Genomic DNA, 16,693 nt, shown 5'->3' on the forward strand with positions numbered 1-16,693 from the left:
AACTTCAGGTTGAAACTATTCTAATATAGTTGCAAATTGCGTCACAATGTACTTCACCAACACAAGTATGTGTAAATGCAAATTTGTTTATTCGTCTACTTATCATACCATATACATCTGTATATCATTTGGCTTAAAACCACTCATCAAATCACACTGTTCATCCTCACTTAACACACGTTCTTACTCATCAAACTGTTCACAACTCTCTTAAACTATCAGCCAACTGTTATATCTTCAGTTTTGTATCATACCGGGTTACACCACAAACTGAGGCAATATTGAATCAATACACTCTCGTAGTTCTAAACCCCACCAGACATTGAGTTCATACAGAGTCAATGCTGTACATGTGATGTCCCTTTATCTAGCGTTACCGCTTCTTGTTATTCGCCCATATCCATATGCACTGCAAAAATGTTCCTGGAGCTGGTGTGGGTCTAATGATTCAATTAGGCACATATAAAGCAGTTCCTTCATTTTTTTGTAGAATTTCGTGTATTCTCCGATGTTCACCAATCATAGCACTTGTGGCTGTAACCCGCCAACTGGCTTGTATAGGTCTTGTATCATATCCCATATCACTTGTATTGATCTTTTATGACCCTACACGGTGCCGTGTTTCACTCCCAAAAAGTGTCATCAGGGGTCTCTATTCGCTACTAAAGAGCGTCATCAGGAATCTGTGTGATTTGAAATACAATTGTCATAAAAACCTCCTTTTATCATAAACACATACATCCCTTTCATGCTAGCTAATTTCTTGCCAGCATCAGCATTTTGCTCACAAATTATACCCAAAATTTCTACTCACAAACAGTTTGATGCGTAAGAATGTGTGTTAAGTGAGGATGTGCAGTGTGATCTGATGAGTGGTTTTAAGTCAATTGATATACAGATGTATATGGTATAATAAGTAGATGAATAAACAAATTTGCATTTATACATAGTTGTGCTGGTGAAGTACCTTCACACCCTGTCATTTTTGTAGTCACAAAATAGAACTGGAAATAATCAAGAAAACGAAACAGTATGGTAAAAAGTCTTTAGTAATGTTTAGTTCATTTGCTGGTACAAACATCACCTGCCCAACGCTTCCATATTTTGGCTTGTGTCTGCTTCAGGGACATATGATGTTACCTTAATGGGGAATTCTCAAGTTTGGTTGTCAAAATGTCAAACATCCAGCAATGAGAAGCTAGTCAATTTCTGTAGATCAGAAAATCTGTTGAGCAAACGGGTTTTCCTACATGGATTATGCAGCAATTAAACTTGACATTCCCCATTAATGTAGCATCATACGCCCCTGAAGCAGGCGCAAGCCGAAACGTGGCCTTCAGAGGAAGGTCACAAAACTGGTGTGAGTCTTGCACCAAAATCCATATGAGAAGAGTCTGGAAGACCTGAATTCTGTATATATACCCTCAGGACACACCCAGCCAGTCAGGTTTTCAGGATACCTACAGTGAACATATATGAGATAGATTATGCATACAATGGAGGTAGTGGATGCAAATTTTTATCTCCTTCATATTCGTTGCCAACAATTGGGTTCACAATCTAATTAAAGTGGTACCACAATATACAAAATGAATCACAATAATCTACTACTTCTTAATCAATATTAAAATACAAAAACTTTATTATAGAAAAAAAATACTACACATAAAATCCTTTAACCCAAAATGCTAAATAAACTTTGTGTGACTCCTATTACCTAATAGCTATTATAATTATCAATTAACAGTCTCTGCATAGCTTGCTAGATACAAGTTGAATCAGGTAAAGATCCTGATTACATCAAAACAAGTCCACACTCTGTTAAGTTCTAGATATAAATTAAATTTTAGTTCAGAAGGTGTTGTATGTCAAGTGGAAATCATCTCACAAATCTTTATAAATCAAATCATTCCAAATCTTGATGTAAACTTGTGTTGGAGCTCTATTACACTTCATTTCAAGATAGCTTCATTGTCTTCTGTAATATCTGGTTGCAAACTGTTCTTTTATTCTTTTACATCTTGACAAATAGTAAAACTTCCAACGTGGGCTAGGAGGTAGTGTTCTATTGTGGATTAAAAACTGGTTAAAAGATAGAAAACAGAGAGAAGGGTTAAATGGTCAGTATTCTCAATGGAGAAGGGTAGTTAGTGGGGTTCTCCGGGGTCTGTGCTGGGATCGCTGCTTTTTAACATATTTATACATTTATTTTATTTATTTATTTGTAGCATTTGCATCCCACATTTTCCCACCTATTTGCAGGCTCAATGTGGCTTACATAGTACCGTGATGGCGATCGCCAATTCCGGTAAGAGAAATACAGAGTGGTCTAGTGTTGATGTTCATAGATTTCAGAGTATTTTAAGTGATCAAGGAGAGAGAGTTAGATTTTGTCCAGTTCTGGTAAGAGTTTCGATTGTGTTGCAGAGTTCAGGAGTTTAGGTTGGTTCTTTCTGGTATGCCTTTGTGAACAGGTTGGTTTTTAACGATTTCCGGACATTTGTTAGGTCGTGCATTGTTTTCGTGACATTTGGAAGTGCATTCCATAGTTGCGTGCTTATATATGAGAAGCTGGATGTATAGGTTGTTTTATATTTTAGTCCTTTGCAGCTTGGGTAGTGGAGATTTAGGTATGAGCGTGCTGATCTTTTTGTGTTCCTGGTTGGGAGGTCTATAATGTCTGCCATGTAGGCTGGGGCCTCACCATGAATAATTTTATGAACCAGGGTGCAGATTTTGAACGCGATTCGCTCTTTGATTGGGAGCCAATGTAGTTTTTCTCATAAGGGCTTAGCACTTTCGTATTTCGTTCTTCCAAATATGAGTCTAGCTGTGGTGTTTTGGGCAGTTTGGAGTTTCTTCAAGATTTGTTCTTTGCATCCAACATAGATTGCATTGCAGTAGTCTAGGTGACTTAGAACCATTGATTGTACCAGGTTATGGAATATTTCCCTCGGGAAGAAAGGTTTTACTCGTTTAAGTTTCCACATTGAATGAAACATTTTCTTTGTGGTGTGACCTAGAGATGGGAGCAGCTAGTGAGGTAATTAAGTTAATGTTGGCTGGTGGCCAGTCAGGTCTCTGGCATGTTGCAGAATGGGCTGTTGTTTAATGTGTTATATGAAAGTATGTAATGACATATTATGCAGAAATGCCAATAAAAACCGTTTAAATAAAAAATTTGCTGATGACACAAAGTTATTCAAAGTCGTTAAATCGCGGGAGGATTGTGAAAAATTACAAGAGGACCTTATGAGACTGAGAGACTGGGCGTCTAAATGGCAGATGACGTTTAATGTGAGCAAGTGCAAAGTGATGCATGTGGGAAAGAGGAACCCGAATTAAAGCTACGTCATGCAAAGTTCCACGTTAGGAGTCTCAGACCAAGAAAGGGATTTAGGTGTCGTCGTCGATGATATGTTGAAACCTTCTGCTCAGTGTGCTGCTCGAGCTAAGAAAGCAAATAGAATGTTAGGCATTATTAGGAAAGGAGTGGAAAACAAAAATGAGGATATTATAATGCCTTTGTATCGCACCTTGGTGCGACCGCACCTCGAATATTGTGTTCAATTCTGGTTGCCGTATCTAAAAAAAGATATAGTGGAATTAGAAAAGGTGCAGAGAAGGGCAACAAAAATGATAAAGGGGATGGGACGACTTCCCTATCAGGAAAGGCTAGGGCTCTTCAGCTTGGAGAAAAGGCGGCTGAGGGGAGATATGATAGAGGTCTATAAAATAATGAGTAGAGTGGAACGGGTAGATGTGAAGCGTCTGTTTACGCTTTCCAAAAATACTAGGATTAGGGGGCATGCGATGAAGCTACAATGTAGTAAATTTAAAACGAATCAGAGAAAATCTTTTCTCACTCTGTGTAATTAAACTCTGGAATTCATTGCCAGAGAATGAGGTAAAGGCGGTTAGCTTAACAGAGTTTTAAAAAGGTTTGGACGGCTTCCTAAAGAAAAAGTTCATAGACCATTATTAAATGGACTTGGGGAAAATCCACTATTTTTGGGATAAGCAGTATAGAATGCTTTGTACTTTTTGGGGATCTTGCCAGTATTTGTGACCTGGATTGGCCACTGTTGGAAACAGGATGCTGGGCTTGATGGACCTTTGGTCTTTCCCAGTATAGCAATACTTATGTACTTATGTAACATGTCTAAGCTCTCTACACAGTGCCGTGTTTCGATAACTAGCGTCTTCAGGAGGTAAGACTATGATAAAACAAACATATTCTCATGCAACATTTAAACTTAGGAGCTCTTTTACTATGCTGCGTAAGCGCCTAAGCATACCCATCGTGCGCTAATTCTGAGTTACAGCCCGGCTACCACGTGGCCCGGGAGGTAATTTCATTTCTGACACGTGTCCACTATTTTCTGGTGCACGGCACTACCGAGCAGTGAAAAGCATTTGACGCGTGTAGACCATTACCGCCCGGTTAATACGTGAGACCTTACCACTAAGTCAATGGCTGGCAGTAAGTAAGGTCTCGGACTCAAAATGGACGCACGTCAATTTTTATTTTGCCACACATCCATTTTCGGTCAAAATTTTTAAAAAAAGGTGTGCTGAAAAATGGATATGCGCATGTCGAAAACACATGCCTATACTACCGCAGGCCAATTTTTAGCGCATCTTAGTAAAAGGACCCCTTAGTACTTGCAAAACAAACACATATGTAATCATGATACCATCCATTTAATAAACATTCCATGCCTGTACTTGTTACGAAACAAACTCAGACCAACTCATGGGTTTGCTCTTCTACCCAGTTATTTTCAATTTGAGGAAAAATTTTATTTGCAAATTAAAAGAGTGGCCATGGAGGCCACAGTTGCCCCCACGGTAGCTTGTTTGTTTATGGCCAATTTTGAGCAGCAATATGTGGTCGATTCCCCCTTTAAGGAAAAGATAAAAACTTTGGAAACATTTTATTTATGACTAGTGGAACCCAGCCCGTTTCCTCAACAATGAAACGGGCCCTAGAAAGGCTCTCTTGTAAGCGATTTTTTTTTGTCTCTCCCCTGCCCTCCCCTCCCCTCCCATCCATGTCCTGCGATTCTCTCCTCTACTGTCCTCCCATCCCATCCATGTCCATCAATTCTCCTCTGCCCTGTCCTCCCCTTCCTCCCTCCCCTCGATGTCCCGTGATTCTGTCCTCCCCTCGATTTGTACCTGAACGTTCTCTGGCTGGCTGGCTGGCGCTGGCTTCCGTTCCGTTTGTAACATTCCTCCTGACGTCAGCTCGCCTCCAGCGTTCCCTTCCCTCTCACTGTTCCGCCCTCTGATGTCATTATGTTTTGACACGAGAGCGGGGCAGTGAGGGGGAATGGAACGCTGGAGGCTGGCTGACGTCATGAGATGTTACGAACCCAGGCAGACAGACAGTGATGGAACGTTGGAGGTGCAAATTATTATATAGGATGTGCTTTTAGTATGAAGTGGTGAAACCTGGAAGTTGATGGAATTTATTGAAGGTATGAATAAGTGTGATCCCAATATGAAATTTACATCTGCTATTGGGAGAGATTCAATTAATTTTTGGGATATTAATATTTCTTGTGGTCCCACAGGTTTCATAACTCAGTCATATCGTAAGGAAACAGATAGAAATACTCTGTTACATTTTCAAAGTTTTTGCCCTAGACAGCTTAAGGAGAGTATACCGGTGTGGCAGTTCCTCCGACTCAAAACATTTATGTACAGAACAAACAACATTTATATCTCAAGCACTGAACATAAAGCATAGGTTTTTTCAGAGAGGATATCCAAAATGGATGGTAGTCAATAGAGCTTCCAAATGTGCAGTTAAGGCACAGAGAGAATGGCTGTTTCATCCCCCACTCCCCCACGAAAGATTCGCTTAGAGCATGTGTTCTTCCTTTTTTCAATCAAGTAGGAAGAGTGAGCACTATTATGAAAAAATATTGGAGAATTTTAGAATTTGCATCCGCAATTTAGAGAATTACCCAGGTTTGCTTACACTAAGAATCAAAATTTGGGTGAATTATTGAGTGGGAGCAGGTATGCAGAGATGAAACATCAGAATAATGTAGGTCATTATAAATGTGAGTGGTGCGTAGATTGTGAGTTTTGTTTAGAAACACAGAAATTACAGGCCTCACATTCAGGAAAGGAATTTCAATTGACCAGCTAGAACAGATTGTAATTCTAAGTATATGGTATCTAGGATATTGTGTCCATGTGGAAAATGATATATAGGAAAAACTGTGAGACCTATTAAATTGTGAACAGCTCAACGTTTCAGTAACCTGCGTTTAAATCAAATGGAAGTGCCGTTAGTTCAGCATTGGCTCCAACATAATCATTTGTCTACTGATTTAACGTTTGTTGTATTGTTCCAAATTAATATCAGCAGTGGGGGGGTGAGGGATGTATCGCAGTTTTTATTGTGTAAAGAACAAAAATTAATATACACGTAGAAGACAGTGGAACCGTTAGGGTTAAACAAGGAAGTAGATTGGGCTTCATTGGGATGTGGGTGAAGTATATAAATGGCGTCATTTCCAGGGCAAGTTCAGACGCCTCACGAATTGGTCCAAGTTTGTTTCGTAAACAAGTACAGGTATGAAATGTTTATTAAATTGTTGTAATAATGATATATATATTTGTTTGTTTTGCAAGTACCAAGTTTAAATGTTGAATGAGAATATGTTGGTTTTATCATAGTCTTAGCTCCTGAGGACGCCGGTTATCGAAATTCGGCACTGTTTAGAGAGAACTTAGACATGTTGGAAGATTTTGTACTTGTCAAGATATAAAAGAATAAAAGAAGGCGGTGAAGTACTTTTAAATTTTCAAAATACACATCATATATCATACACTGGATACTCAGCGAGACAGCAGTAGGAAGTTATGTCAAATCAGTGAGAGCATTGTGGAGAAGAGCTCCTTGAGTTTTTGAAAGAAAATGCTCCTACCTATTGACTTTCACAAGTCTCTGAAGCAGAAACGAAATGCTGGCCAGTGTCAGACTTATGTGAAATAACTTGCAGTAGAGCTTATCATATATATATTTTTGATGTAATAAATATCACAAAATAAATAACAGAAAAGAGGTTTTTTTTATGCCGATGATAGACAGTGGAACCCCATAAGATAGCAGAGGTGTACTGAGGCTTTTTCCGCTTTGTGTTTTTTTGCACATGTTCAAAATTCCGGAAGCCTTGTTAGAATTGCTGAGTATCTGGTGTATGATATACGATGTGTATTTTGAAAATTTAAAAGAATAAAAGAACAGTTTGTGACCAGATATTACAGAAGACGGTGAAGCTGTCTCGAAATGAAGTGTGATAGCGCTCCTACACAGAAAGAGGGAAGCAGAGAAAATATAAATATCTACTCTCAGGGCACGAAACAAATAAGAGAGAATGAGACCAGAATGAATGAGGAGCCAGAGGTGGATGTAAAAGGCAGAACAACCGAAGAAGAGGATAGAGAACCAAAATCTAGACCCCAGACTGGAAAACTCTACGAATTTTGGCAAGAATTTCCTCCCCCCCCCCCCCACACCCACCAGGAAATAGCTAGTCTAGAGTAAGGAGCTCCTAGAAATAAGGGAAATAGCTCATTCATCCTTTAAAAACTGATGATGTGCCTTGACAATTTTTGTGTCTTGTAAGTGTGCTGCGAGATAAAAAAAGTTGAAAATCACTGGTGCAGGGAAGGAAGTGGGATTCCATGGCACAGGACATATTCTGCTGCAGTTTCCATTACCGTGGTATTGTGGAAACGTCTGTTCCTTGTCGTAGTGGATCCTTAACTCGTACCACCAGGATACTTCAATATTCAGAGATCACAGAAGTCTCATCATCTCACTTTTGGCCAAGTGTTGCTTTTGTTATGTCGTTATCAAAGATTATTTGAAAGCTGATGAGTTTTTCCTAATTTTCTAACAGTCAGCAGAAGTTACAGTCCTGAGCCCACAGTACAAACCCTAAATGTGGAAGAGGTTCAAGTTAGCATCGAGCTGGAAGAAGAAGAGGAGAATACTCATATCAAAAACAGTAAGCCAAAAAAAAATCCCCATTTACTAAATACTTGCAGAGCAGGATTAATGCATAGGGCAAATTAGACATATACCTTGTGCACAAGTCAACAAGGGGTCCACAGATTTGCCAAATTCCCACCTAAGAATGCTAAACTTATGAAATGTGGGATACTTTGGGCAGGGCCAGCCCAAGGGTTTCTAACTCCTTAGGAGAGCATTCAGGCATGTGCCTCTCCCCTTCCCCAGGGGTGGCTCAAGGTCCTACCCCTGTAGTTCAGCATCTCCTCTCCTCTTCCCTACCACCTTACCTCCCAGACCACTCCTAGTATCTCCCTCCTCTTCTCCGCTCCTTTCACTGCTGCCCTATCCATGGGCTGAAGTTGAAAGTGGGTTCAGCACCAACACAAGCAGTTAAACACAGGCCCACTCTAAAGTGCCGCTATGTCCACCCTCCCTTGTACAGTAGTTTCTGTGTGGAAGGGGACAGGATACACCAGCCCTTTGGAATGGGCCTGTGTTTTAACAGCCGGTGCCGGGCCTACTTTCAACTTCAGACAAGGTCCTGGAAAGTGTAGGGTAGCGATGGCAGGGGTAGGGAAGAGGAGGGAGATGTCAGATATGAGCTGGGGGTAGGGAAGAGAAGAGATGCTGGACTACAGGGGGTAGGACCTTGAGCTACCCTTGAGGGGGGGGGGGGGCACAGGCCTGCATGTTCTCTTAGGATATTAGAACCCCAATCCTGCCCAAGGTAACCCACATTTCTCAGATACCATTCTTGGATGGGAAACTTGGCAGATCTGAGGGCCCCCTATTGACTTGGGCATAAAGCATATGCCTAGTTTGCTTATGCATTAAAGGCCCACACCAGCACTGAGTCGACTTTCAGCTTCATCCCGGATCCCTAAGAAACTAGGGCAGCAAAGGCAGGTGTGGGAAGAGAGATGCTTGATATGGGATGGATGGGAGAGCTCTGACTCTGGGCCAAGATAGGGGTGACAAGCAGGCCATTTTAAATTAAGAGAGGCCAATGGCTGGCGTAGTCTGCTGATGGTCTGCATTCCTATCAGTAGACATATATTTATCCCATCTTTGCTCTGTGTGGTTCCAGTTCCCTCTCAGGCCCCCTCAATCCATTACCTTCCATCATTTCCAACCTACTTCTAGTCCTTCCCCCGCTACAGGCACCATCTTCCAGCCCAGAGAAGCTTCAGAGGCTGGTCCTGAGTATGGCAGCAGGTTATGCATGAGTGTATGGATCTAATCAGTGTGCGCTCATAGACTGCATGGTGGTCCGTCTTGGTTCTGTACAGGAAGAAGGATGTGTGACCATTATATGCTCAGTCTCTGCATTGGCTTATAGCCTATTGCTGCCATGATACCCAGAATCAGTTTTATCCATGTTACTTCATCCTGGGAAGCAAAGGGAGAAATACAATGAATGGAGATCCTCAGGAGGTGGAAGCATAGTTGGTGAATAAGGGCCCGCAATTTGTTTGTCTAGGGCCCAATGTCATGTTACTCGAGCCCTGACTATTTCCTGTGTGCTACAGAGTGTTTGAAAGTTTATACATTGAAAGCAAATCTTATTACTGGCTTTCTGTTAAATTTTTATTATTAAGTGGATCTTATACTAAAACTTAGCCTTGAGTTATCTGCAGCAGGGCTCATTTTATTCCTATGGACCCTGCTGCAGATAACTTGAGCTAATCTTTAGTATAAGACCCCCTAAGTTATTAAAATTCAGTTCTTTTAAGCTGGTAGATCTGAGGTTCAGGGACCCAGGTCAGGAATGAATCCCAGAGTTCTTGGTTAATGGCTTTACTCATAATGTAGGGAGGTGAGGATGATATACACAGAACCAACAAGATGAAATCAGACGTGATCTGTTTCCATCTGTTCATGTGCTCATTTGTACCTGTTCACAAGCCATACCTCTTCCTGTTATGTGTCAAATGCATCTTTAGCCAAACAAATGTAAATATTCTTTCCATAGCAATAACATTAATGAGCATGCTGTCATTTTTATCCAATAGATGATGGATCCAGGAATAACAGTAAGAGAATGAGAAGGCGTGATGGGCAGCAGAGGGAGGAATGGAAATGGAGAGACAGTCCAGACCTATCAGCTGACTGTGAAGGAGGTTTCAGTAGAGTAACATCACCCAGGCTGAAAGAAAAAGGCAAAAAAGCACACATAAAAAACACATATACCGAGCAAGAGAACGATTCCAACCATTTCCCAAATCTTTTAATAGATGCCGACGGGTGGGAAAACCTCACCACAAACTCAGATTTTGTTGAGGATCAAGAAAAGATTGAATGTGGGAATAAGTTCACTGAAAGGTCAAGCTACACCTACAACCAGAACTATCATAAAAGGGAGAAAACCATTACAAATACTGAAGGTGGGAAAAGAACCCCTGAAAAAACAAAACTTACAACGCATAGAAAAGCTCACATGCAAAAGAAACTATTAAAGTGTGAACAGTGTGAAACATTCTTTGGCTACAGAGGTGAGTTGAAAAGGCATGTAAAAATTCACTCAGGTGGAGGAGCGTTTCAGTGTCCAGAATGTGAGCAAAGTTTTGCTAGGGAATCGAATCTTACCGCACATATAAAAATTCATAGACAAGACAAACGTCGTAAGTACGCTAAGTGTGATAAGTGTTTTATAAACAGATCACAATGCACGGTTCATCAGAAATTTCACAGAGAGAAGAAAACATATAAATGTTTTGAATGTGATAAATATTTTAGTCAGAAAAGTAGCTTGAGAAGGCATGAGATGAATCATACTGGAGAGAAACCATTTCAATGTAATGAATGTGACAGATGGTTCCGTCAGAAATGCCACCTAAGATCCCATGAAAGGACCCACACAGGAGAGAAACCATATAAATGTTCTGGATGTCATAAATGTTTCAGTCGGAAGGACCAGTTGCAACTGCATGAAAGAACCCATACAGGAGAGACCTGGCAAACTACAAAAAATCAGTTGGTCATATAAGCAGAACTAAAACTAACAACAAGAAGAACACTTCTTTCTAAGGTGCACCTAGCTAATGTCCACAAAATCTACTGATCAATAATTTCTCCACCTGCAATCTGCATGCTGTTCACAGCAATAGATGTTGATATGATCATACTAACTGTAATAACATCATGGCAATACAGTAATAGGGCAATATGAGGGGAGTATATAGAACCAAACACCAGTTAATACTGAATATAGCTATCTTGGCCAGATGTAAGAGATAACATAATCTTAGTATAATATGTTTAACAATGAAAAAGATTTTGATAGCATACCCACTGTTGGATAATAAACAGCTCTGAAAAGAGATCAAGTACATACAGTTCACTGTAAAAATGTGGAAACTATACTCCTTCTGAATTATGAGAATGAACAGTTTGTATCAAGATCCATGAAAAATATTTCTGGGAGATTACCTGTCACCACTCTTATGTTGTCTGGCACTAAATCTACTGAGTACTTTTATCAATTCCTTAGACTATAGACAACATTGCACCAACTGCACAGCTGTAGTGACTATCACATAGCAGAAAAACTCCAAGAGTGGTAAGATGACATCAGGATGAATTTTAGTCTGGATAAATATGCTAAGGTAATCCCCCCCCCCCCCCCCCCCTTTAAGGGAAAACTGAGTAAAGCTGAAAACTTCTGTCTGAAGATTGTGACATAAAGGAACTTGAGCAAGAAAGTATGAATACATATCTAGGAACAGAGGAAGGAGAAGAAATCTAGCATAAATTATTGAGAAAAATTATCATCAGTGTATGTTATAGGAGACTGAAACAGATATTGAAAAGAACTTTAACAGCACAGAATAATATAAAAAACATCAATTAGTTGATAAAAGGCTTGATGCAGAACGTAGTAAATGAGAACAACACATGAACAATGTGGCAAATGGAAGAATCGTTGGCAAGTGATTATTCTGTGCAATGTATGCAAAGAAAGAAGATTCTCAAATACTAAAAAATACAATCAGATGCCACGAAAATGTATTGGGAACCATGAGCCTGATTAAAATGAACGTCCAAGCATACCTTGGTTATATCCTTTTAACTCTAGAAGGAAGCCCTATTTGGCACAATGCAAATATTGAGGTGAAGACTAGCAGTCAGTTTGAGAGATTGAGATCTTACTCATTTTCAACACAACTAATGGTCTACTCAATAAATAACAGTAAGGTTGCAAAATAAAACAATTCTTAACTAGCACTTCATTTCCATATACTCTCAAATGTGCCCGATGTGTACTGATTTAAGCTACACAAGCTTAACTGATTTGACTTAAACCTCTGATGAAGCCCAAGTTTATGGTAAAACCGGCCCTGTTGGGAAATATTTTCAAGATACGTGCATTTTGAAAAGTACAGTGCCATCTTGGATTACTCACTGAGCTTTGAAGCCCAGAATAATCAAATTTGGAAAAAAATCTTTTTTTAGAATGTCAGTTGAGGCTGATGAGGTCACATGTTCATAAATTTCATTTTGTACTTTTGGTTCAGGTGTTGATTTTGTCTAATCTTGATTACTGTAATTCACTGTATATTAAACTGAGTAGTAAGTTATTAGGCAAATTACAGTTATTACAGAATATAGTGATGGTTAATTTTTTTGACTGCGGAAATATGATAGTGTTTCTGGATATAAAAAAGAATTACATTGGCTTTGTGTTCGCTCAAGAATTATTTTTAAAACTGGATGTTTAGTTTTTCAGGTGTTAAATGGACAGCATCTGTATTGCTTAATCAATTTTTTATTTGCTGTTTTTATGCTTCTGTTTGAATTTGCAATAGTTTGCAACTGAAATATCCAGTTTTTAAGAATATGGTTTAAGAGGCCGCTTGGTTCAATGTTTTCATTTCAGACCCGTACTATTTGGAATGATCTACCAACTCCGATTGGTCAAGAAGTAAATTATATGCAGTTCCATAAGAAGTTATAAATCTTTTTATTCGATAAATTTTAGATTGTTTTTATGTTTTTCTTTTAATATCTTATCATTTCTTACCTTGACAAGTTTTGAATTGTAAACCACCTAGAACCTTTTGTTGGGATCAGCGCTGTCTATAAGTCATGAATTAGATTAGATTAAATTAGATTAGATAATTATTTGCACAATTGTGTTGGCTCAATGGTGTTCATTTTTTGCATGCATAGGTAATTGCTTGAAGGTTTTTTAGACCTATGATGATAGTGGGAATTAATGTAAACTATGAAGCATCATCAATGATGTGCTTTCCCTAAGTTTTGACGTCTTTTTCCTCCTAGCTGGCTATGTGCAATTTGTACAAATTAAGGGCTAGTTGCATTAAGAATTGTTTTATTTGGGAACTTTACTGTTATGTATTGAGTAGACCATTAGTTGTGTTGGATTTGTTCCTTGATTAGTCTACTAAGATCTCACATATTTTAGTATCTTATAAATTTTCCCCTGGCTTAGTGGTGAGGTGCATTACAGTCATAGTATGAAGAAAACCAAACAATTTGGAGATGGAGATTCTGTCCCCTTCCCCCCAAGAGAATGAAAATGGGTTTGAAGGACAAGGAGAATAATTAGAAACACCTACTCACTAACTTGAGCGCCCAAGAGGATAAACCTACTTCAGTACTATCTTACTTCTATCCTCTTCCTAATCTGGAACTCTCTATATATAATTGCTTGGTCTTCCACGTATTGGAGGAAAAGCCTCAACAGACTCCTTGATGTGGCTCTTAGTTATCTGGAGCTCTTGCTGTCATCATTGACATAAAAACCTCCAATCTACACAGTCTCTTTTTTTTATTTTTTTTATATATTGTTTTCCATATGTTAAACCACCACTTATCTTGCTGTTGTTCAGTCTGCTGTCGCTCAGTCTCTCCTTCCCATGGCCAACAATGGCCAAGGTTTCGGTCCTTCCTTCGGTTCCTGCCTCAGGGTCCGTGGTACTGGCAACTGTCTACACAAGAGAACAGCAGTATAATTAGAGTCATAAACAGTCCTTACAAGTCGCAGATATGTAGAGCTCCATCTGCATTCCTCACTTCACTGCAGCCCAGTATGCTCTGGTTTATATAGTGACATCAGACGCCACCTCACTCTTTCCCCCAATGGCCAGCTGAGACCACAGTGCCTCCTTTCAGAAAAAATGTATCCATTCGATTCTGGTGTTCAACCCACTAGCGTGCACCGTCTGTAACCGATAGATCCACTTTTGTTCCTGTTGTAATAACACCAGTTTCCTACCGCTTCCCTGGTGTTAAACTGCACCTGTTGTAGGACAACACGCCGGAGGGACTCAAACGTATGACCCTCTTTCTCACAGTGTGCTGCCAAAGGTGCTGTCAGCTTTTTGATGTGTATATTACTTTTGTACTCTATCAGTCACGTCACCAATTTTCTCTTGGTTTGCCCAACATATAGCTTATGACACAGACATTGTACACAGTAAACTGCATACTCAGAGACACAAGACGTTTTGGGCCTTAAAGTATATTCCTGACCTGACTGTGGGTCTATGAATCTTGACGTCTCTATCATCATCTCACACATGCGGCATGACCCGCATCTTGTATGTCCTGTCACTCTTTCTATCTGAGAATCCAGGGGTCTCAGACCGGCAGAGGGCAATATTTCTTTTAGATTTCTGCCCCTGCTGAAAGCCATCCTAACTCTCACATCCTTGAAAATTGGTAATGTCTGCACAATGTGCCAATGTTTCTTAATTGTTGCCGCAACTTGTGCTGCCATTGTAGTATATCTCCAGACACACGTTGTAATTTTCACCTCTGCTGTGTCATCTCTATTCCTCAGCATTAACAAATGCTCTTTGTTATTGAATTTAGCTCTTCTATACGCATTCTGAACGATGTACTTCGAGTATCCCCTCTCACGTAATCTCTCTCTCAAATCCTTAGACTGTCCCCTGAAGTCTTCTTCATCCGAACAGATCCTTCTGTATCTCAGAAACTGGGATGGGGTAGGCTATCCTTCAACTTCTTTGGGTGGCAGCTAGTGTACTCCAGGAAAGTGTTCCTATTTGTACTTTTCCTGAAGACCGTTGTCGTGAGCCCATCCCTATTCTTCGTAATCAGTACATCTAAAAAAGAGATGCTGGTCTGACTTGCTTCCATAGTAAATCTTAATGTCGGATGCCCCCGGTTCAAATCTTGTACAAATGCCTCCAGCTCACTCTTCTCCCCATCCCACATACAGAAAACATCATCTATATACCTCACCCATAATTTTGCCTTCGAATAATGGGTGGAAGAATATACGACTTCTTCAAACTGCACTACAAACAGGTTGGCTATTGAGGGGGCCATCGTTACATGGCTACTCTGGACAGTTGTTTAAATAATCTCCATTCAAATTGAAAGAAATTATTTTTCATCGCTAGAGAGGCCAAGGTGATTATGAAAGTTGTGGGAACCCTTTGATTGTCCCTCATATTCAGCACTCTCGTTAACACTCCTAATGCCTCTTCTTGTGGGATGACTGTATACAAGCTCACTATATCCATAGTGACCATCCACCAGTCCTCTTGGACATTCCCTAGACTATTCAAATGATTCAGAAAGTCCGTAGTGTCTTTAAAGTAGGATTTGGTGTACTTTAAAAGATGCGGGTCATGCTGCATGTGTGAGATGATGATAGAGATGTCAAGATTCATAGACCCACAGTCAGGTCAGGAATATACTTTAAGGACCAAAACATCTTGTGTCTCTGAGTATGTAGTGTACTGTGTACAATGTCTGTGTAACAAGCTATATGTTGGGCAAACCACGAGAAAATTGGTGACGCGACTGATAGCTTTTTGATTTGTATATTACTTTTGTGCTCTGACAGCACGTTTGGCAGCACACTGTGAGAAAGAGGGTCATACGTTTGAGTCCCTCCGGTGTGTTGTCCTACAACAGGTGCAGTTTAACACCAGGGGAGGCGATAGGAAACTGGTGTTATTACCAGAAAGTGGATCTATCGGTTACAGACGGTGCACGTTAGTGGGTTGAACACCAGAATCGAATGGATACATTTTTTCTGAAAGGAGGCACTGTGGTCTCAGCTGGCCATTGGGGAAAGAGTGAGGTGGCGTCTGATGTCACTATATAAACCAGAGCAGGAAGTAAGTGAACACTTCCAGAGAGAATACCGGGCTGCAGTGAAGTGAGGAATGCAGATGGAGCTCTACATATCTGCGACTTGTAAGGACTGTTTATGACTCTAATTATACTGCTGTTCTCTTGTGTAGACAGTTGCCAGTACCATGGACCCTGAGGCAGGAACCGAAGGAAGGATCGAAACCTTGGCCATTGTCGGCCTTGGGAAGGAGAGACTGAGTGACAGCAGACTGAACAACAGCAAGATAAGTGGTGGTTTAACATTTAACGTATGAAAAACAATCTATATAAAAAAATTAAAAAAGAGACTGTGTAGATTGGAGGTTTTTATGCCAGTGATGACAGCAAGAACTCCGGATAACTAAGAGCCTAAGAGCCACGTCAAGGAGTCTGTTGAGGCTTTTCCTCAATACGTTGAAGACCAAGCAATTATATATAGAGAGTTCCAGATTAGGAAGAAGATAGGAGTAAGATACTACTCAAGGATAATAGTTGTCTTGCTATGTCTTTAAAAGCAAAGATGGCAATTCTATAAACTGAGAT

At 40.0% G+C, this 16,693-nt stretch overlaps 2 protein-coding genes across 7 annotated transcripts in view; both read left to right on the top strand.

Moving 5' to 3' along the window:
• LOC115466321 (zinc finger protein 182-like) overlaps positions 1-11,647 on the top strand; it is a 34,127-nt gene extending 22,480 nt beyond the window's left edge. Inside the window, exons 6-7 of the mRNA XM_030197491.1 lie at positions 7,926-8,033; positions 10,051-11,647. Coding sequence (XP_030053351.1) covers positions 7,926-8,033; positions 10,051-11,024 — 1,082 coding nt within the window. The 3' untranslated portion in view covers positions 11,025-11,647. The remainder of the gene's footprint in view (positions 1-7,925; positions 8,034-10,050) is intronic.
• LOC115466322 (CD209 antigen-like protein B) overlaps positions 1-16,693 on the top strand; it is a 351,731-nt gene that overhangs the window by 191,066 nt on the left and 143,972 nt on the right. The gene's annotated exons all lie outside the window — the stretch shown is intronic.

Source organism: Microcaecilia unicolor, chromosome 3 (assembly GCF_901765095.1).
Source record: "Microcaecilia unicolor chromosome 3, aMicUni1.1, whole genome shotgun sequence".
NCBI lineage: Eukaryota > Metazoa > Chordata > Amphibia > Gymnophiona > Siphonopidae > Microcaecilia > Microcaecilia unicolor.